At 35.9% G+C, this 23468-nt stretch overlaps 1 protein-coding gene and 1 non-coding gene across 3 annotated transcripts in view; one reads left to right on the top strand and one right to left on the bottom strand.

The window, feature by feature from the left end:
- Window positions 1-23468, top strand: part of Nup160 (nucleoporin 160) — a 55141-nt gene that overhangs the window by 25148 nt on the left and 6525 nt on the right. For both annotated transcript variants that reach the window (XM_047519284.1, XM_047519285.1), the window contains exons 13-32: window positions 1206-1376; window positions 2619-2718; window positions 2962-3127; window positions 3820-3947; window positions 4029-4189; window positions 7381-7514; window positions 8545-8615; window positions 9740-9899; window positions 11294-11363; window positions 12706-12804; window positions 13721-13840; window positions 15242-15337; window positions 15444-15538; window positions 15632-15728; window positions 16003-16108; window positions 18603-18763; window positions 19613-19673; window positions 20391-20501; window positions 20668-20791; window positions 21794-21895. In XM_047519284.1, coding sequence (XP_047375240.1) covers window positions 1206-1376; window positions 2619-2718; window positions 2962-3127; window positions 3820-3947; window positions 4029-4189; window positions 7381-7514; window positions 8545-8615; window positions 9740-9899; window positions 11294-11363; window positions 12706-12804; window positions 13721-13840; window positions 15242-15337; window positions 15444-15538; window positions 15632-15728; window positions 16003-16108; window positions 18603-18763; window positions 19613-19673; window positions 20391-20501; window positions 20668-20791; window positions 21794-21895 — 2333 coding nt within the window. The remainder of the gene's footprint in view (window positions 1-1205; window positions 1377-2618; window positions 2719-2961; window positions 3128-3819; window positions 3948-4028; window positions 4190-7380; window positions 7515-8544; window positions 8616-9739; window positions 9900-11293; window positions 11364-12705; window positions 12805-13720; window positions 13841-15241; window positions 15338-15443; window positions 15539-15631; window positions 15729-16002; window positions 16109-18602; window positions 18764-19612; window positions 19674-20390; window positions 20502-20667; window positions 20792-21793; window positions 21896-23468) is intronic.
- Window positions 10921-10994, bottom strand: Trnag-ucc (transfer RNA glycine (anticodon UCC)). Its single transcript has one exon. It is a non-coding gene; the product is annotated as a tRNA-Gly (tRNA).

The following is a 23468-nucleotide window of genomic DNA, read 5'->3' on the forward strand; positions in this document are numbered from 1 at the left end:
CTTTTAATTAGAGAATTAGATATGCAGTTGTATAGTTCTGGCATTTAATGGGTAAATAGTATTACTTTGGGGGATGGGAAAGATGGCAGAATGAGACGGATATCATTACCCTTATGTACATGTGTGATTACACAAATGGTGTGCTTCATCATGTGCAACTAGAGAAATGAAAAGTGGTACTCCATTTGTGTGTAATGAATCAAAATGCCTTCTGCTGTCAGGTATAACTAAATAGAACAAACAAACAACAAATAAATAAAATTAAAAATATAGTTTACTTAAAATAAAATGTATATTATATGTTAAAAAAGGGAAATCAAGAGGGGGGAAGCAATTCACATGTCTTAATGGCTTAAAAGGAAATATATTTTTAGTATATTATTCTTTAGAGGAATAATAACTAATATTCTTTAGAGGAATAATAACAAAAAATCATATATGGTGGTTCATGAAATATATATTTCATATATCTATATCTATATATTTGTTTCATTTTGTTTTTTAACTCAACTACAAACTGTGACCATGCCAGTCCAGTTTCAGTGTATAAGGAAACCATTGATTTCTTCTATAAATTTAGGATTTTATCCACAAGTGCTGAGAGTGTATATGTGGGGGGGTTTTGGGTTTTTTTTTTTTTTTTTTTTTTTTTTTTTTTTTTTTTTTTTTTTTTTTTTTGGTACTGGGGATTGAACTCAGAGGCACTTTACCACTTTACCACTGAACCACTTCCGCAGTCCTATTTTGTATTTTATTTAGAGACAGGGTCTCACTGAGTTGCTTAGCACCTCACCATTGCTGAGGCTAGCTTTGAACTCTCAATCCTCCTGTCTCAGCCTCCTGAGTCGCTGAGATTATAGGCATGCACCACCACACCTGGCTGTATATGTGTTTTGTGTGTGTCCTTTGAAATAAAATTTATATCAAAAAAAATTTTAATAAAATAAATACATAAATAAATATAAATTGAAGTTCCAACCTTTTCTTCCTGCACCCCACTGGATCATCTTATGTGATCCCAGCAGTAAACATTTCCTTTGAAAGGACACTGAATCATTCCATTCATTTGAGATTAAATATGAAAAAAATAAAAAGAATATTCCTTTGGCTATAGCTAGTAAAATCATATTGGACAATTATGTTTTTTTGTGTGCAAAAAGATCCCAAATGGTACTAAGCATTTTATTTTGTTTCTGCTTTGCCAGCTCCAAGGAAGTGTAACAGAGTATGAATTCTCCCGGGAGGCATTTCGAAATTTACAACAAGAATTCTGGTGCAAATTCTATGCCTGCTGTCTTCAGTACCAAGAAGCTCTCTCCCATCCTCTTGCCCTACATTTGAATCCCCACACAAATATGGTGTGCCTGCTGAAAAAAGTAAGGGAGCTGAAGCATACAGAAGAACTCTTCTAGACAGTTCAGTGGGTCTTCAGAATATTTGTTAGTGTGCCTAATTAATTTTTAGGATTTTGTGTTTATAGTTTTTTCCCTTAAATTATATTTTATTTGTATTTAATAGTCTTCTGCTTTATTAACTATACTTTTTTTGTGTGTTTTGTTTGCTTTTTCTATTTTATTTATTTATTTTTCTAATGTTTTTATTAGTGCCTTACAGTTATACATAATATTGGGGTTCATTTTGACATTCATGCTTGCAGGTAATTAGTTTGCTTCATTTCAATCCCTAGTACTTTAACTTTCCTCTCCCACTCCCTTATTTATTTACAATGAAGTAATTTCAAACTTAAGGTAAGAATTACATGAATAACACAAAGAATTTCTGTATATCCTTCACCTAGATTCATCATGCTAAGCATGTGTGCTACCACTGAGCTACATCTGCTGCCATTTGCTCTTCTTCATTTTATATTTTTTTCCTTCCTGAACCACTTGAGAGTTGTAAACATCATATCTCTTTATCCTTAAATATATCAGTGTGTTTCTAAGAACAAGGATATTCTTTTAAATTACCTATGACACAGTTTAAAACTCAGGCAGCTTGATATTAAAACAATGTTATACAGTTTATATTCAACTTTTGCCAATTGTGCCCATAATTGTTTTTTCTGAACCAAGATCCAGTCCAAGTTCTTACATGTATTTAGTTGTTTCTTTAGCTTAATCTCAAACTCTTATCCATCTTCGTCTTTTATTCCATTGACATTTTTAAAAAATGTTTTTTCATTATTGATGGACCTTTATTTCATTTATTTATTTACATGTTGTGCTGAGAATCAAACCCAGTACCTTACACATGCTAGGCAAGCACTCTACTCCAGGCCTCCATTGACATTTTTTGAAGACTATACCTGTTGTTTTTTTATAGTGTCCCTCAACCTGAGTTTGTCTGATGTTTCCTCATGATAATGGTCACGTTTCATATCTCAATTTTTGTTCTTGTTGCAGTGCTGGAAATCAAACTCAGTGCCTTGTGTATGCTAGAGAAGCACTTTACCACCGAACCAAACCCCTTTCAACTTTTTTAAATTGACAGATAAAATGATATATATGAACCATGTACATGATTTGTTGCTCCACATGATACATTATGGACTATCACTTATTTTGTACATTCAAAATTCACTGAAACAAATATAACTGAAAGATTTGTATTTCTAGGGGTACCTGTCTTTTCTTGTGCCTTCCTCCTTAGTGGATCATCTATATCTCCTGCCTGATGAGAACCTTTTGACAGAGGATGAGACAACCATATCTGATGGTAATAATAATTGTCTATATTTAATCCATTCATACATGAATATCCTTTATTTCAATGCATGCAAAAATTTATTGCTATCGTGACTTGTCTTGGTCAGTTTACCTCATAGTAGATTTAAACTGAAGGAGTCAAGGCATCTCTGAACCTCAGATACCTTGGCATCTAATGCTAATACTGATTTCAACGTATTAGTTGATAGTTCTTTGGCTTAAGACATGAATATTAACTTTCTCTTCTTCGTAGATGTGGATATTGCTCGGGATGTCATATGTCTTATAAAATGCCTCCGACTGATTGGAGAATGTGTAACTATGGATATGTCAGTTATGATGGAAATGAGTTGTTACAACCTACAGTCTCCAGAAAAGGCTGCAGAACAGATTTTGGAAGATTTGATCACTAATGACGTGTAAGGAGAATTTAGGGTAAAGTGCATTTCCTAATGGAAATTCAGCAATTTTTAGTGCCAACGTGAGGTTTTTGATGTATGTTCAAGTGTCTACAAACTAGTGGCTTGAAGTTAGTGATTATCCTTGATTCTAAACAGGTATTTCAGCTTTTTTTCCCCCTTGTGGTGCTGGGGTTTGACCCAAGACCTTGAGCATGCTAGACAAGTGCTCTATCACTGACTTATATCCACAGCCCCTGTTTCAGCTGCTTCTTCTTTTTTTTGTAGATAGACACAATACCTTTATTTTATTTATTCATTTTTATGAATGTCCCTCACTCATGCTAGGCAAGCGCTCTACCACTGAGCCATAACTGCAGCCCCCTGTTTCAGCTTCTGTAAATAGAAAATCTAGCGTATGACTTCAGGCCTAGAAACAGACTCATTAAATATGATACAGCTGTTAAGTGAGCTACATATTCTTAAAAATGAAAGTATTTTCCTCATGTTCATTTTGTCTGTGTTTTGCAGAAAGGTGAAGAGAAACTTATTACATGGAGTGGAAGTATATTGTATGCCAGAATGATGATCTCCACTCCTTTATTATGGGGCTGGTTTTCCTTTTTCATAGAGCATTTAGTTTACAGCACTTACAGAGTGTAGGTCTTATGTCTTCTTGGGTAGTAATAGGAGTTTTCTAATTGTCCTTATAGAGAAAATGTGATGGAAGATATCTGTGGTAAACTTCAAGAGATTAGGAACCCAGTTCATGCCATTGGACTTATTATACGGGAAATGGATTATGAAACAGAAGGGGAAATGGAAAAAGGATTCAATCCAGGTAAATGACAAAACAACAAATGTGTCTCTTGATTTAGAAGAAACAGTGATACATTTAATTCCATTTTTCTTATTATTACAGCCCAGCCTTTGAATGTTCGAATGAACCTTTCCCAGCTCTATGGTAGTAGTGCAGCAGGGTGTATTGTGTGCAGAAGCGTGTGTAGAATTGCTAGTACTCGCTTCCTGATCTGCCGAGACCTCTTGATCTTACAGCAGCTACTGATGAGGCTAGGAGATGCAGTAAGTACTATTTGAGGGAATACTTACAAAATCTAAAACCTGAGAGAGACCTGCAATCATACAGCAGGCCGTTGAGCTTGAAGAGCAGAGACTTGTCTTTCTTCACTGCTTTAACTCCCGCGCTTGACCCTCCTAGGTGCTCTGTAAATACTCGTTGAATTAAATATGAATAAACATCATAATCTAAGGTTGCAGAATAGGAATATATATGAAACATACTTTATTATTAACCTTTGAATGTATAGTAATGCAAAATTTTCTCAGGTTCGCTGTCCTAAAAGTTGGTATTATAAGTATTACCCTGGATGTGATAACAGAATACCCTTTAGTGTGTAGGAGAGAAGAAGAGGAAGAACTTTTCTCTTTCTGTGGGCCAGGGCTTACTCTAAACACAATTGTTTTTTTAAATATTGTTTTAGATGTTGATAGACCTTTATTTTATTAATTTATTTTTATGTGGTGCTGAGAATCAAACCCAGTGCCTCACACATGCTAGGCAAACACTCTACCACTGAGCCACAACCCCAGCCCCAATACAATTTTGAGATTATAAAGTTTGCCTCTGTGGTCCTCCCAACTCCATTCTGTGCCTCCTTTTCCATCCTACTCTTCTCAGACCACCAGACTTCAATGCCATCACAAATCCTGATTGCTCCACCTACTGGATGTTCCATGCTAAAAATTACCTTTCTGCCCACAGTAAATTATATTTGTCCCCACTACCCACCCCAGTGCTGAGGAGCCAACCCAGGACCTCACACTCCATTTGTTTCTGAGTCAATAATCTCATTTGAGCCTGGCAAGGAAGCAATCTTACTAAACTATCCATGTAATGTATGAAGAGCCAAAAGGCCTACATAGGGGTCCCAGAAGAAACTGTACTTTTAAATCAGATTTCATTAACTCAGATACATTGCTAATATTAAAATTTCAGGCAAAAGTAAGGACAAACTTTTAGCCTGGTATAGTGGCGCATGCCTGTAATCCCAGCCTCAGCAACAGTGAGGCACAAAGCAACTCAGTGAGACCCTGTCTCTAAATAAAATACAAAAAGGACTGGGGATGTGGCTCAGTGGTTGAGTACCCCTAAGTTCAATCCCTAGTATCCCTCCCCCCAAAAATAAGAACAGACTTTTTAGAAAGATAATTTAAGAACACCAAGGAGAAAAAAGGATCCTGTCCTGAGAGTCTGTCACTTGGTTGAGCCCTTATTAAGTTCTTTTTGATCTGTGTAAATACTCCCATTTCTTTCCTTTTTTTGGAGGGGTGGTGCCAGGGATTGAACTCAGGGGCACTTGACCACTGAGCCATGTCCCCAGCCCTATTTTGTATTTTATTTAGAGACAGGGTCTCACTGAGTTGCTTAGTGCCTCACCATTTCTGAGGCTGCCTTTGAACTCTCAGTCCTCCTGTCTCAGCCTCCCAAGCCACTGGGATAACAGGCATGCACCACTGTGCCCTTCTAAATACTCACATTTCTTCAGGGGTTTTATGTGTTTGTGTGTGTTTTGTTTTAAATAATAGTCTTCAACTATCCCTTTCCTCAGTATATATCCAAAAGATTTAAAATTATACTACAGTAACAAGCCACATCAATGTTCATAGCAGCACAGTTCACAGCTATGGAGCCAACTTACGTACCCTTCAGCAGATTAATGGATTAAAAGAAAAAAGTGGTATATATACATCATGGACTATTACTCAGCCATAAAGAAGAATGAAATTATGGCATTTGCGGGTAAATGAGTGGAACTGGCAACTATCTTGCTAAGTGAAATAAGCCAATCCCAAAAAGTCAAAGATGAAATGTTTTCTCTGATATATAGAAGCTGATCCAAAATAAGCAGGGGGTGGAGAGAATAAAAATAAATAGAAGAACCATCAATGAAGTAGATAAAGAGGAGTAAAGGTAAGGGAGAAAGAATAGGATAGGGAAAGATGGAATGAATCTAATCTAACTTTCTTATGTACATATATGAATATGTCCAATGCATCTCACCATCATGTACATCCATAAGACAGTAGTTTAAAAAAAGAACTATAAGTAACAGATCAGTAGAGGCAGAAGGAAAGGAACCAGAGGAAGGGAGGAGGAGAGGGAAAGTACTAGGAACTGAAATAGAACAAATTATGTTCCATGCCTTTATGATTGTGTCAGAATGCAACTGGGCATGGTGTCGCATGCCTGTAATCCCAGCACTTAGGAGGCTGAAGCAGGAAGATCACGAGTTCAAAGCCAGCATCAGCAAAAATGAGGTGCCAAGCAACTCATTGAGACCCTATCTCTAAATGAAATACTGGGGATGTGACTCACTGGATGAGAGCCCCTGAGTTCAATCCCCAGTACCAAAAAAAAAAGAATCATAATGTTATATATAACTAAAAACCAATAATTAAAAAAGAAACAATTTAAAGCAAGAAAAAATAGTAGCCTTTTCCTATAAAATATATGTAACTAAAAATAAAAGTTCATCTGTGTCTTCTACCCAGTAATAATTACTATTTACATTTTTATATACACTCCTTTTTTCTATGCAAATAGTTTTTTGGTTTTATTTATGCAATTAGAATATGCAGCTTAATATTTTTTGTGATCTGATTGTTTTCATTCTTCCATTTTGTAAGTCTCATCAATGTTTTCCCACATTATGAAGTATTCCTCTACAACATTATTTTCACTATATACCTAGTGCAATTTTAATGTACTCAACCATTCCTCTTTACAGCTACTGCCAGTTTTCCCCTGATAGCTATAACTTTCTGTACATCTTTGGTTTTATCTCTAGATTGAATTCTAAGAACTAGAATTGATTGGTCAGAGTCTATGCACAGTTTTAGGTTTTTAGCAATTTTGCCAAATCTGCCTATACTGATGAGACCTGTTTTTACCCAACACCAGCATCACATGAGAAGATTGAGATTTCCCTGTTCCCTGCAATTCTGAGCCCAGAGATTTAGTCAAAGTTTCTTTTCATCATCAGCTCCCATAATTTGGAAATCTGGTTTATTATTATTATTATTTGGGGGCTGTTTATATCTGGGAAGATGTTTTTCCAGTTATTATCCCAAAAGGTAATAGGTAAAATTTTGTGCCTTTTGTAGCTATGTTTGCTATTTTATTTTACTTCATCTGAAACTTGAGAGTTACCATTTACTAATTGTGTTGTTACCATCTCACCCATTATGTTTAGGTGATTTTGGGAGCTGGCCAGCTCTTTCAAGCTCAACAAGATCTGCTGCATCGAACGGCTCCCCTGCTCTTATCTTATTATCTCATTAAGTGGGGAAGTCAGTGCTTGGCAACTGATGTTCCAGTTGACACACTGTGAGTTTCGTTTTTCTAATTATTTTAAAAATAAATTGTGAGTTTAATTATTTTTCCTGTTTTTTATTGTTTTGTTTATTTTGTTGTTTTTCTTTGGTGTGGTGGGGATCAAATCCAAAGCCTAGTGCCTGCTATGCAAATACTCTACAACTGATCTACATTCCCAACCCAAACAATTGCTAACTTGTTTTTTTTTTAACATGTTGCAAAGTAATTTGCCTTGAAGATAATTTTCACTTTTAGTTTTGTAGTATTGGGAATTGCACCCAGGAATGTTCTACCACTGAAGCACATCTCCAACCAGCCCTTTTACTTTTTGTTTTGAGACAGGCTTTCACTAAGTTGTCCAGACTGGCCTCAGATTTGCAATCCTCCTGCCTTGCCTCCCAAATATTCTTGGTTAGCTGGGATTGTAGGCATGCACCACCATGCCCAACTCAGAGGATTTTGAGATGCTTCATTTTCTAAAGGTTGAAAGCAACTTAAAAGATTAAAATAATAAATGCACATCGTTATTACATATATGTGTATTATATGTGTGTGTGTACGACATACAGATAAATCATGTTGAAGGCAAAGTAATGAAATGAAGCTAGAGAGAAAGTTAGATCATACACGGAAACTGTGCTGATTATTAGAAGTAGGCTGAACTTCTTTGTAACCAAAGCGGAAAAAAAAAAATCTAAAAATTACAGGATTCACTTTTGTTTTGGACCTCTCCACACTCAATGCTGTGGTATGGGGTATTGAACCCAGGGCCCTGGGCATGCCAAGCAAGCACTCTACCACAGAGCTACATCCCCAGCCCAAGATTCAGTTTTTTGGTAAGATGAACCATCCTGCTTGCTGTGGCTCATCGTTGAATACTATGATGGACAATAATCTAAATTCTTTGGTTTTTTAACTTTTTCTTTGTGCTTTCAAAGGCGCTTTTATGTGCAATTTACAGTGTTTCTTTTAGGATAACTTGTGGGCATAATGTTTAGCATGGGAGAATTTATTAAACTGTCCTTTTTTTCTTTTTTCATAGGGAATCTAATCTCCAACACTTGTCAGTACTGGAACTGACTGACTCTGGTACTTTAATGACAAACAAGTTTGGTAAGAACTGTGCACACATTTGATCTTAATTTGGAAGTTTATTGCATATTTATTAAAGTGCTCTTTTGCCAACTTTGCTGTGGAAATGTTGGCCTTGCTGTTTGCTTTCACTCGAGGGCATGAGAAGCTATGGCAGAGTCTATGAAGCTATGATCCCAGACCAGTTATAAATTAAGTGTTGTACATAGATATACATGGTAAAAATAAGAAAAAATTTTAGTAAGGTAATTTAGGATCTCTTGTCCTGAGGGTCTGTCACTTGGCATTAGCCATGTATTTATTTATTTATGTGTGTGTGTGTGTGTGTGTGTGTGTGTGTACACATATACATATGTATATATACACACACACACACACATACATACACTTTCATGCATGCTTTTTACCCCTGAATTTTTTTCACTTATCTAGTTGTTAATTCTATATATCTTATAAGACAGCACAATTAAAAATGTGGTCAGCGGACTGGTGCTAGTTTATGAACTGCTTATTACCATTCCATGACAAATATTATAATATGTTTTGCTGCTTCTCCATTGCATTTTGATGCTCCAGTGATTTTTTATTTTTTTATTATTTTTTTGGGGGGGATACTGGGAATTGAACCCATGGCCTTGTACTTGCAAGGCAAGCACTCTACCAACTGAGCTACATCCCCAGCCCTGATGCTTCAGTGATTAAGTGAACAAAATCATTTAAAAATTTACTAAGTTCATGGTAGCTTTCATATTCTTGTCTTAGTTAACAAATACTTAAAAGGAGTCCTCTCATGCTTGAAAGCCGTTATTCTAGAGAATATATTTTGTACTGTTTTGGAATAAAACTCAAAATCTTGGAACTGATTTTATTTATTATATGTAGGTCCTAGGGGGAAGGCACTTCTGGGTGGTGAGATCTATGAAAATTTACAATGTTGATTTAAGTGGCATTGTCATTGCATTTGTTGAATACCTCAGTTTACGAATTATTTTTGTTTATATTGCTACTGATGACACCCATGATGCATTTTGTTTTGAAATGATAAACATTCTTTGTTACCAATATAAAATGAATTCACAGACTTATCTTAATTGTAAGTTTGTATTACCATTACAAGTTTATGATTGTAACATTTTCTTTTCAAGTATCTAGCCCTCAGACAATTGTGGAGTTATTCTTCCAAGAAGTTGCAAGAAAACAGATTATATCTCATCTCTTCTCTCAACCAAAGGCACCTCTGAGCCAAACTGGATTGAATTGGTCTGAAATGATTACTACAATTACCAATTATTTATTGCAGCTTTTGTATCCTTTTCTTTAAAAGCTCAAGTTTTTCTTCTATCTAGTTAAGGCTCTTTTTCTGACTGTGTAATGAAGTTTTTTGGTGTTGGGAGTTTTTGCAGTGCTGGGGATTGAACTTAGGGCCTTACACTAAGGAAGAGCTCTACCACTGAACTACATCCCCAGCCCAGCATCAAGTTTTTTTGTTTTGTTTTATTGGGGGGCAGAAGTAGGGGTCACAGTACTGGTGATTGAACCCAAGGCTTTTTTTTTTTGGTAGTTGTAAAAGGACAACATGCCCTTATTTTGTTTATTTTTGTGTGATGCTGAGGATCAAACCCAGTGCCTCACACTGCTAGGCAAGTGCTCTACCAGTGAGTCACAACCCCAGCCCTGCAGGCCTTTTGCATGCTAGCCAGGCACTACTACTGAGCTACATCCCCCTCCCTGGAATGGTAGTTTTAATGAGGTTGAGTACTTACCCTGGTAGCACAAGATGATAATATTTATTTTGAGATACGCCAATTTTTTTTTTATGTTTTTGCTCAGGAGTTGAGCTAGATTTTATTAGTGCACATGCATTTCATACCTAGATTCCTTTTAAGATGTTCATTTGGGCGAATATTTATTGAGTGACTCCATTTGCCAGGTACAGTCTTAGGTGCTGAGTGTCCACAGGTACCAGTGGTATGTGTCTACTGTATACCAACTGGAATTGGGGCTGATCATTCAGGGATAAACCACAGTGCATTCCTTACCCTATAATAAATTGAGTTCTAAGCTGGTGACAAGACTTATATTATACAGTCATGTATTGCTTCACAGTGGGTATGTCCTGAGAAAGGCATTGTTACATAATTTCATCATTGTATAAATATCATAGTTTGTACTTAGAAAAACTCAGAAAGTCACATATGACTCTAGATGATAAAAATCTTATCGGACCACCCTCATATGTGATCTGTCATTGACCTGATCAAGATATCTTTTTTTATTTTTATTTATTTATTTATTTATTTATTTATTTTTATTTTTATTTTTTTTTTTGAGATGCTGGGGATTGAACCCAGGGCCTTGTGCTTGGAAGGCAAGCATTCTACCAACTGAGCTACATCCCCAGCCCTAAGATATCTTGATTGCATGGCTATTTATAACCTTTTCTTCATGTTTTTCTAATGTTAAGTATATATAGTAATGTAGAAAAAACATTCCTTCATTCCTTTTTTTTGTATTATGGTGCTAAGGATCAAATTCATGGCCTTGTATATCCTAAGCAAGCACCATACCACTGAATTACACCCCCTAGCTTTTGTTTTTTTAAAAATTACACTATTTTGTGAACTTTTATGACTTTTGATGCCAAATATATGGTTAAGTTTCACTAGAAAAGTAAAAAAACCTCCTTATCCAGTGACTAGATGGCCAAGCAATCCTGGTTGTCTCTTTTTAGAATGTTTGATGGGGAATTGTCAGTATGTACAATTGCAGGTGAGTTCACTTTGACATTTCAGGTTAATCACTCTTGTGAAGAATGGGATTGATGGATTTTTTTTTTTCCTTTGTGAATGTTATATGCATTTTAATTGGACTATTAGTAAGAACTACAAAAGTTAAACTTTTTTTTTTTTTTTTTTTTGCAGTACAGGGGATTGAACTTAGGGGTGCTCTACCACTGAACTATATCCCCAGCACTCTTTATTTTTTTATTTTGAGACAGAATCTGGCTAAGTTGCTAAAGCGGGCCTCAACTTGGGATCCGCCTGCTTTAGCTTCCTGAAATGCAGGTGCTGGGCACCACCATGCCCAGCAAAAATTTAAAAAAAAATTTTTTTTTTGGTACTAGGAATTGAATTCAGGGCTACGACTGAGCTACATACCAGTCCTTTTTATTTTTTTGAGGCAGGGTCTTACTAAGTTTCTTAGGGTCTCTCTAAGTTGATAAGTCTGGCCTCAAACTTGGGATCCTCCTGCCTCAGCCTCCCAAATTGCTGGGATTATAGGCATGTGCCACTGCACCCAACAAAAATGAAATTTGATTGTACTAAGACTTACCCCCAAATGATTTTCTCTACTTCTCTCTTGGTAGTATTATTGGTAATATAATTTTTTCTCATGTATGTTTGGTTTTCTTAAATTCTCTTTGTTAGGTTCTCTTTATAGTAAAACAATCATACTTCTGTCTTCATAGAATTCCTTTATTGGACTTTAGTCATTGAACCAGTAAATACCAAAAATTGGAAAATTGCTGAGATGTGAAGCATGTATATATTTATGTATGTGTATTACTGGACTCCTGTTTGCTTTTTTGGGGGAGTATTTTTTGTTGTTGTTTTCTTTTGTTTGAGACAGAGACTTGCTCTGTTCCCAGGTTGCTCTGAAACTTCCTGGGCTCAACTAATCCTCCTGTCTCAGCCTCCTAAGTAGCTAGGACTACAGGCATGTGCCACCACACTCAGCTCTGTTAGGTTTCTTTTATGTGTGTGTATGGTGCTGAAGATTGAGCCTAGGGTCACTTTAACGACTAAGCTACATCTCCATTCCTTTTTATATTTTATCTTGAGACAGAATCCTCACTAAGTTGCCCAGGCTGGCCTCAAACTTAGGATGCTCTAAATCACTGGAGTTACAGTTGTACACCACCATGCCCACCTGTTTGCTTTCTTAAGGTGTCCAGCCTAATATAAGAATGCATTAACAGGGTTAGGCTTTAGTCTCCAGATTATTTCCAGAAATAAAACTTGTGTACCAATGAAACAGTGTCTTCTCTGGAAATGAATATCTCCAAGTAGTGTTTATTTTCTAATCAAAAAGTACCTTTTATACCTTTAAGGATTATATTCAACTGCTACATCCCTGGTGTCAAGTCAACGTTGGTTCCTGTCGATTTATGCTGGGGCGGTGTTACCTAGTTACCGGGGAAGGACAAAAGGTAAACTGCATTTGAGTGGTGAATAAACTTTGGTGCAAGGAGGATATTTTAGTTTCCAGCTAGATTATGGGGGTGGGAGGCACAGAGTGATCTAGAAAAGGGTAAAGAACACTGTAGTAGTACCAGTGAAGGGTATAATGTCAGGTCTGGTTAGCTTCTTATACTCTATGGTTTATTAGGACTTAGGAAAATAAGACAAAACATTAAGACCTTTCTGCCCCAAAGCAAAATCAAATTTATTCATTAGTTGCATTGTCATTTTTTTCTTTTTCACCTTTTGTCAAGATAATCATTTACTTTTTTAAAAAAAATTTTTTTTAGTTGTTGATGGATACAATGCCTTTATTTATTTATGTGGTGCTGAGAATTGAACCCAGTGCCTCACACATGCTAGGCAAGCACTCTGCCACTGAGTCACAACTCCAGCTCAGATCATTTACTTTTTTTTTTTTCTTTTATGGTGCTGGGGATTGAACCCAGGGCTTTGTGCACGCGAGGCAAGCACTCTACCAACTGAGATATATCCCCAGCCCTGTGTTTTTAATTTTTTCCCCTGACATCCTATTTTGTAGATTTTAAACATGCAGAAAAGTTTGAAGACTTTCATGGTGAACAGTCATAGCCACCACTCAAATTCTATAGTTGTTCACATGCTGCTACAGTTTGCTTTATTATCCATCAATCTTCTTGTTAAAGTTTACTGTTTTCATTAATAGCATTCAAATACAAAGTGAGAAAATTTGAAGAAATAGTAAATGATGCATCAATTTATATGTGGCAGAAAATGTGGGTAGTGGTATACGGTCTTAAATACTTTTGTTTCTCTTTTGGCTCTCCTTAGCACATGAACCTGATTTATACCACTAGAATTAGTATTATTGATTGTAGATCACTTTGTATTTTTTAAATTTTTCAGGCTCTGGAATGTTTCTGTCAGGCAGCATCTGAAGTGGGCAAGGAGGAATTCTTAGATCGCTTGATCCGCTCAGAAGATGGGGACATTGTGACCTCCCCAAGGCTGCAATATTATGATAAGGTACAATGTTATTATTTGGCTCTTATATAACCTGTATAGAAATGCATCTACAATACATTATTTTGATATTTTTTTTAAATACTAAAAAACTTAATTGTCCCCAGAACTTCTAAGTGAAAATAAAATGGATTTGCCTAGGAAACCTACCAGGCATGGTAGCACATGACTATAATCCCAGCAACTCAGGAGGCTGAAACTCAGGAGGATTGCAAGTTCAAGGCCAGCCTCAACAATTTAGCAAGACCCTAGACAATTTAGCAAGACCCTGTGTCAAAGCAAGACCCTGTGTCAAAATAAAAAATAAAAATGACTAAGGGGGATGGAATTGTGGCTTAGTGTTAGAGCACTCACCTAGCATGCGTGAGGCCCTGGGTTTGATCCTCAGCACCACATAAAAATAAAATAAAGGTATTGTGTCCACCTATAACTAAAAACAAAATATTTAAAGGAAAAAAAAAGTGACTAGGGATGTAACTCAGTGACAAGGTGCCCCTGGGTTTACCCACTGAGTTACATCCCTAGCTCCTTTAAATTTTTTATTTTGAGACAGTTTCTTGCTAAACTGCCTAGGGCCTCACTGATTTGGTAAGACTGGCCTTGAACTTCAGCCTCCTGAGTCTCTAGGATTACAGGTATATCCAAGAAGATTGCTTGAGCTCTGGAGTTCAGGGCCAGCCTGAGTGACATAATGAGATGCCCATCTCTTAAAAAAAAAAAAAAAAAAAAAGGCCCAAGTCAGGTGTAGTTGTGTACACCCATAATCTCAGGGACTTGGGAGGCTGAGGCAGGAGGTTCACAAGCTCAAGGCCAGCCTCAGCAACTTAGTGAGGCCCTAAGCTGTTTAGCAAGACCCTGTCTCAAAATAAAAATTAAAAAAAAAGAAAAAAACACTGAGGATGTGGATCAGTAGCAAAAAGCACCCCTGGGTTCAATCTCTGGTACAAAAAAAAAGCCCAGTATTTAATTCCTCTATTATTCATTAATAGGTCTTCATTTGTTCTGTAGAGAACATGTTAAGATTATCTCTCTTAACTTTACCTTTCTCTGTTCTAACACTAGCAATCAAAATTATCTGTAGAGAGCCATTATTCCAATGGTATTATCTGGAAAAACAAATAGGTTTTATAACAAACCTGTATATAACAGTAGAATCTAAAGAAAAATCTGAATTATTAACCAAATAATCCTGTCCATCTTATTAGCACCTTCCCGCATTCTAGGGATGGAACCCAGGACCTCAAGCATGCTAGGCAAGTGCTCTACCACTGAGTCCCCTAGTCAGCATTTTTTATTTAATCTTTACTTATCTAATAATATTTCTAGTTACTTTAGAACCATAATTCAATTTGGAGTACAAGTACCATATTAATTTTAATGAAAATTTCTTGTATTTCTCCTTAGGTTTTACGTCTTCTAGATGTTGTTGGATTACCTGAGCTGGTTATTCAGTTGGCTACATCAGCAATAACTGAAGCAGGTGATGACTGGAAAAGTCAGGTAAGAACTAACTGTAATTTGGTTTGTTTTCCTTGAAGGTTGTTCTGGATGTAGTATTTTAATTATCATTGCCCTTTTTGATATTTGATCTAAATTTGATATTTAGGCTACTTTAAGGACATGCATTTTCAAACATCATTTGGATTTGGGTCACAATAGCCAAGCATATGAGGCCTTAACCCAAATTCCTGACTCCAGCAGGTAATCCTACAGTCTTTTTTAGACAAGGCAATTTATCAGCCCTGTTTAGCCACTAAGACAGTTCACGTTTATATTCCTTTTTTTTCCTTCTAGGCAGTTAGATTGTTTACGGCAATTGGTGGTAGTTCTCTGTGAACGCTCACAGCTACAGGATCTTGTGGAGTTTCCCTATGTGAATCTCCATAATGAGGTAATTTTATTTATCCACTAAATAAATATTTATTTATTATTAAATATTTAATAATATTAAATTATTAATATTAATATATTAATAATTATAATTAATAATTAATTAATAATTATATAATTAATTAATATAAATATTAATATTATTAAATATTATTTAATAATATTTAAAAATATTATTAAATATTTTTTTATTTATCTATTGATGTCTAGAAACAACCCTTGTGGTTGTCAGGATTGCTACTAACTTTGATGCTTCATTGCTTTCCCTGCATTAGGTTGTGGCAATAATTGAATCACGTGCTAGAGCTGTGGACCTTATGACTCATAATTACTATGAACTTCTCTATGCCTTTCATATCTATCGCCACAATTACCGCAAAGGTGAGCAACTGAAGCAGACCCTTGGTATTGGAGGCTGCCTTAGTAGTTTAATAATATTTTACAAAAATGTATGTTGGACTTACTAAGTTTTAGTTGTGTTTAAGTACAAGATTCACTTCACCCTTTTGAAATTACCTATTAGCTTTGAAGATGTATATATATACTTAACAACATTTTAGAACATTCTCAGATCATTTCCAGTGAGACAGCATCCCATATGCATTTTTTCTCCAGTTATAAAGGAAATGAGCTTTTCCACTAAAGGTCACTTAAAGTTTTGTAACTAGTTTTGCATGTCTGAGTTATTTCACCCGTGGCTTCCTCTCTTTATTTCAGTTGTTGGAGTAAAATTCTGCTTCTTAGGTCTTCTAAATATAATATTCCTCATTATATATGAGTGTATTGTCACATCCCTTCAATCTTACACAAAATCCTTAGAGTTTAAATTTCACATTTAGAGGTTATTGAATGATGTCCTAGTAATTTTTTTTTTTTTTTAACTAAATGATATTCTACATTCTTGTTTTCTTTTTGCTTTTTTAAATGCTATCCTAGTGAATTCTTGGTTTTTTTTTTTTGTTTTGTTTTGTTTTGTTTTTCACTTTGTTTTTGGCTGGGGATTGAATCCAGGGACTCATACACACTTAATTTATACTCTACACTGAGCTATAACTGCAACCCCTCAACTTTTTAGGTTAAGTCTACAGAAAAACTAAATATCAGTATAGTGATCACCAACCTATATCCTTCACCCGAATTCAACAATTAATATTTTGCTACATCTTCCCTCTCTTCCTACCTTTCTCGCATTTTCTCTACTTATTTGTTTAGTTGTTTGTTTATTTTTGCTTGTCACTTTGAGACATAAATATTTCAGATATTTCTTCTAAAGGTATTCTTTTATATAACCTTGATACAATCATCAAATTAAGGAAATGTGACTAATTTAATTTGGTTTTGTTTGTTTTTGTTTTTTTAGTGGTACTGGGACTCAAACCAGTACTTTATTCCTGCACTACATCTCCAGCCCTTTTTATTCTTTATTTTTGAGATAGGATCTTGCTAACTGCCCAGACCAAATTCAAACTTGAAATCCTCCTACATCTCTGCCTTCTGAGTACTGGGATTATAAGCATGCACTACTGCACCCAACTGCATAGTCTTTAGATTCTTTGATCATTCAGGAAGAGAACTAATAATTAAAGATCTCTCATTATCTGATTTCATAGTAACATCCATCATATCAACCTGTTAGGACCAAATTAGCAAGGTGAACTAATAATGTTCAGGTCTTCTGAAGTGAGACTGTACTTCTAACACAGTGTCTTATGTCTTACAGGCACTCAAAACATATTCGTTGCAAAAAATTTTTATTAAAAAAGTGCAGTTTTTTATTTTTTGTATTTTTTTTTAATTATGAAAACAGATGATTTGTTAGTTTCTAGAGTCCCATGCTATCTTAGAATAATGTATTTTTTTGGTATCTCATTCAGCCTAATTAAAGTTTTATAAAAATAAGAGGGGCCTGGCATTGTAGCTCAGTGGTAGAGTGCAAGGCCTTGGGTTCAATCCCCAGCACCAAAAAAATTAAAAATTAAAAAAATAAGCTAATTAAAAGTAAGAGTCATTGTTCCTGAGCAGAATAGCAAGATATTCTTAGCCTCAAAATCCTGGGCAGGGGTAAGTAACAGTATGACTGAGACTAGCTCTCGAAGCTAGTTTGCTTCCAGGTGTGGTGGCACACACCCATAATTCTAGCTACTTGGAGGCTGAGGCAGGAAGATCCCAAGTCTGAGGCCAGTCTGAGCAACTTAACAAGACTATCACAAACTAAATTTTTTTGAAAAGACATGGGATGTGGGCTGGGGTTGAGGCTTAGTGGTAGAGCACTTGCCTAACACATGTGAGGCACTGGGTTCGATCCTCAGCACCACATAAAAATAAATAAAATAAGTTATTAAAAATTCCATCTTAAAAAAAAAAAGATTTTTTTTTTTATGGGATTATAGTTCAGTGCTCACCTAGTAAGTATATGTGAGATCCTGAGTTCAGTCTCCAGTTCTGCCCTGCCCCTCCAAAAAAACTAGTCTACATTTGGTATGAGAATATATCTAAAAGCCAAAAATTCATCACAAAGAAATGATAAGTTCTTGAGGTGACAGATATGGTAATTTGCCTGATGTGTGCATTCCACAATGTTTGCATGTATTAAAACATCACATTGTACCCCATAAATATTATCAATTAAAAATAAAACTTTAAAATGTGAAAATTTAAAAAATAAAGATCAACAATAACATTTACCATGTGTTTCAGATTGTGTTGAAATGCACATAGCATAAAATTGTTATCTTAACCTTTTGTGTGTGTGTGTGTGTCTGTGTGTGTGCACGCGCTCACATGTGTATACCACCATGCCTGGGCCCTCTGTGTATGTATCTCTAAAGAAACACATTTTCTAAATTCTTATATATAATTCATTATTGCCTCACAGCTGGCACAGTGATGTTTGAATATGGAATGCGTCTTGGCAGAGAGGTTCGAACTCTCCGGGGACTTGAGAAGCAAGGCAACTGTTATCTGGCTGCTATTAATTGTTTACGGCTTATTCGTCCAGAATATGCATGGATTGTGCAGCCAGCATCTGGTGCAGTGGTATGAAAACTTTCCATTTTGAAATTTGGGAATCATTTAATCTCTTTGGTTTTGTCCTTTTAAAACTATTGTTATTTTGCTTCATTTCATTTAAAATTTCTGCTGAAAAAAAAATAAAATAAAATTTCTGCTGAGGTACTTGTAAACTTTTTTGCAGCAATTCAACTATAATAGAATACTGTCCCTTTAATTCCCAAGTTCAGAATTTTTATAGGACAAATTGTTACAGAGTGGCTTTGGAATTAACTTTGACTAACTTCAGACAAGTTCTTTAATCTTTTGCTATTTGGTTAACCTCTTGCATAAAGTAGGGTTGATAGTATCTACCTTGTAAAGGATTATGTGGGTATTAAAGGAGATAACTTTAAGTACATTGCTTAAAACAGTGACAGTGTCTGGCTCACAAAAAGGGCTTAAGAAATAATTTATTTCAAACATGTTTGTTAATTCAGTCTGCAGTTGTTTTAAAGAACACAAACTTTTTGAGTTTTTCCCAGCACACTGATGGGTCACATATGCCCGGCTCCTTGTGTTGTATAGTTCCTGCATTTATTGGCTGTTGCCCAAGATTTTCAGTAGGGATTATAACTTTGGAACTAAGGAAAGCCATGTGACTTATATGGAGATCAAATCCATTCCTCAGACTCAGTAATAATTGTAGTAAAGTGAGTCAACTTGGCAGATGACTCCATTTCTTTGATAGCTGCAGTACCTCTGTAAGGAGCTGTGCTGTTTGAAATAAAAATAATTTCTATTGAAAGGATTTAAGCATAAAATCTCTACATCACAGTTAATGATATCAAAATGAAAATACAATTTTCCAGTTAAATCCTTGTTTTGTCTTATCAGTATGATCGCCCTGGAGCATCCCCTAAAAGGAATCATGATGGAGAGTGCACAGCGGCCCCAAGTGAGTCAGTCTCATGCTGCTCTTGGCTGAACAGTAGTTATATTGTCAGTAGACCTATAGATGAAGATCCTTGTTACAGTGGTTATACATCAAATAGACAGTCACAACTGTATGTGCTTACATTGTTATATACTATAAATGTTATAATACTGATGTTAAAATTTGGCAAAATCCTTCTTTTTAGTTTTTCAGCATTTTAATCTGCTAAAGGTTATCTGGTAGCCCTTTGGAAATGCTGTATGGTGCTATGAGAAATGAAAATGTTTAAAAGAGAGTGTTTTTGTTGCCTGTTGTATTTAAATCAGCTTATTACCAAACATTTTTTCCTCAGTTTCCTTTGCTATTACCAGGGAGACGTGATGTCTTTCATGTAGAGCCTGTGCTCTAAATTTGGATGCACCTGGTTTTAATTCTGCCTCTCTCACCTTGGACATGTTCCTTTCTTATTAGTAGAGATGGCAGTATTTTACAGTTAAGTTTAGACTTAAATGAAGTTACATGTAAATAACTCATCCACCACAGCTGGTGATTAGAGTGCTTTGATTTGACTCAGCAGTACATGTAAAGCAGGGATGTTGCTTAATTTTTTAAGTTAGTTTTTACTGAGTCCCAATTGAATGTTTACTTAATGTTTAGTGGAAAATGACACAGTACCTTAATCTAACAGACTCTTCCTTTTTACTTTGGGAATTGAAAGTAATTTTCTTTGATTTCTAGCCAATCGGCAAATTGAAATCTTAGAACTGGAAGATCTGGAGAAAGAGTGTTCCTTGGCTCGCATTCGTCTCACTCTGGCTCAGCATGATCCATCAGCAGTTGCAGTTGCGGGTAAGAATTTAAAACCTCTGACATGTGAGTGACCAATAGCACACTTCAGGGCTAGGCAGTATGCTAGATGGGTACAGAGTGAAGGATTGTGAACTCTGAGATACTTATCAACAAAGCAAAGCATATACCCTTGAGTACACTAACTAGCCATTTTCCATTTCCACAGGAAGTTCATCAGCAGAGGAGATGGTCACTCTCTTGGTTCAGGCTGGCCTCTTTGACACTGCCATATCACTCTGTCAGACTTTTAAGCTTCCCTTAACACCAGTCTTTGAGGGACTTGCTTTCAAGTATGTAAAAAAATTATCTTTTAACAGTTTTGATTTTCTAATGCAAAGATACTGTCTTATTGCTTAATGTGAAGCAGTGATCACAAACCAGTAGCCTGTAAGCCATTTTGTTAGTTAATTTGATTGGTGCTTTAAGCCATTTATGTTTAAAACAAGTGAGTTGTTTTTGTTTTTTGTTTTTTGTTAATCTATGCAACAAGTTTTTGCAGTGACTTAAAAAAAATTTTAGCAGCTTTTGATTTTACTTTAAAAAAGTAATTTCGATTTATAGCATCTCTTAAAAAATCAGAAGAGCAGACAAGCATGAGTCAGGTAATGGTGTCCACTGTAGATAAGGCATATGTTCTCTTCAGTCCTTTAGGATATCTGTTGACCCTTAGTAGTATTAAAAAGTACTATATTTCACCACATAATTGTTGCCACAGCATTAAGGTACATTTATGAGTATACTGTATCCTAATCTTGTACCAAAGTCAGTTTAGTAATAAATGAATTTTAAGCATACTAGAACAATTTAAAAAAAAAAAAAATAGCTTCACATAATGGTTGCATCCCATTTTTGTGCGGAAAAAAAATAGGCATACAATGTGATGATTATACAGTAAATACAGTATTTGTGGGCTGAGGCATAACTCAGTGATAGGATTGCTTGCCTAACTTGTTTAAGGACCTGAGTTCTATCCATAGCATCCCAAAAATAAAAGAGAATTTCTTACTTAAGTCACCTTATACATATTAGTCAAATGGTTTGTGAATTAGAAATATTCATAAACATTCAGAATTTTTCATCATTAATTTTATCCTGCAAGTAAATTCTCTTAATCAGCGACCACTTGTAGGTCATCCAGTTATGTGGCTTTGAGAATGAAGAGCCAATACTCCAGTAATAAATTCAGCGATATACTAGAGCTCAAGTTGTCTTCTTTCCTCTAGTTTTAGTAACAAGATAAAGTGGTTCACTTCAGCAATTAGTTTACCATTGAGGAACCATTTTCATTGCAGATGCATCAAGTTACAGTTTGGAGGAGAGGCAGCACAAGCAGAAGCCTGGGCCTGGCTGGCAGCCAATCAGCTGTCCTCCGTCATCACTACTAAGGAATCCAGGTACATCCCTTGTGTTCTTCCGGCTCTGGCTGGGTTTACTTATCTCAAAACTGTAGCTCTCTTTCTTTGATCAAGTTGTTCTACATATAACATTTCAATTTTTTCTTTCTCTTTTGGCTAAGTTTTTGTAGAAGCTGGAGAGTTTATAATTAGGGTGACATCATGATATTTATTATTCAAACCACATTCCTTCTCCACCTCCCCTTCCTCAAAGACTTGGTGGATGTATTATGTCATCAAGAAAAGGTACTCTTAGCTGGGGTATAGCTCAGCAGTACAGTGTTTGCCTAGCATGCAGAAGACCCTGGGTTCAATTCCCAGTACCACAAAAAAAAGAAAAGAAAAGGTACTTTTAGCCAGGCAAGGTAGCACATACCTGTAGTCCCAACCACTAGGAAGGCTGAGGCAGAGAATCATTTGAGCTCACAAATTAGAGACCAGCCTGGGCAACATAGCAAGGGCCCATCTCAAAAAAGAAAAAGTACTCCTCAAGGCAAAATTCCATATTTACTTGGCTTTAGAACATGGTGTTCCTTTTTTCCCATTCCTTCCATTGAGCTAACACTGCATTGTTGTCATCACAGTGTCCCCTTTTAACTTGTTTCTGGCTAATCTTTAGCAACCCCATTATCTATCATACCTTCTTCATATCTTCTCTCTGTTTACTTTCCCAGTGCACCCAGTAACTGTCTACCTGAATATATATCAGTTTCTTCTTCACAATCCTCAAATAATCCTAACCCTCAGTAAACTTTCTTTTCTGAAATGCATTTACACTTGTATTATGCACCTTCACAATTTATAATGGTAGAGATATGGAAGTTGTCTTAACTTCTGCTGCTTTAGCAGAATATCTGAGACTGGGCATATATAACATTAGAATTTTATTTGGCTTGCAGTTCTGGAGGCTAGGAAGTTCAACATCAAGATGCCAGCATCTGGTCAGGGCCTCCTTCCTTCATCATCCCACAGCAGAAGGTGAAAGGACAAGAGAGGGCCAAGTTTAACTTTCCAACAAATCTATACTCACAATAACTAACCCACATCCACATTAAGAACATTAATCCTTTCCGTTCATGAGGACGAAGCCTCTTATTAGGCCCCACCTCCCAATAAAATCACATTGGGGATTGAGTTTCCAACACATGAACTTTGAGAGACTTGTTCAATTCTTAGCAACAGTTCTCCTGAATTAGTTTTCAGTCCCTAAATTAGCACTCAGAATTGCTTATTAAAACAGATTATGAAGCCAGGCAAGGTGGCAACATCTGTAATCCCAATGGCTCCCAAGGTTGAGGAAGGAGGACCAGGAGTTCAGTGATAACCTTAGCCACAGTGAGGTGCTAAGCAACTCAGTCCCTGCCTCTAAATGAAATACAAAATAGGACTGGGGCTAGGGCTTAGTGATTGAGTGCCCCTGAGTTCAATCCCTGGTATCCAAAGGAAAAAAAAAAGATTATGAGATAACTAACACCCTATTCTTCTCAGTCAGAACTTCTACATGATTCTAATGTTCATTCAAGTTTGGGAACCAGTAAAAAAAAAAAAAAAAAAAAAACCTTAAGCCATTTTC

The sequence above is a fragment of the Sciurus carolinensis genome, chromosome 11, assembly GCF_902686445.1.
Source record: "Sciurus carolinensis chromosome 11, mSciCar1.2, whole genome shotgun sequence".
NCBI classification, from domain to species: Eukaryota; Metazoa; Chordata; class Mammalia; order Rodentia; family Sciuridae; genus Sciurus; species Sciurus carolinensis.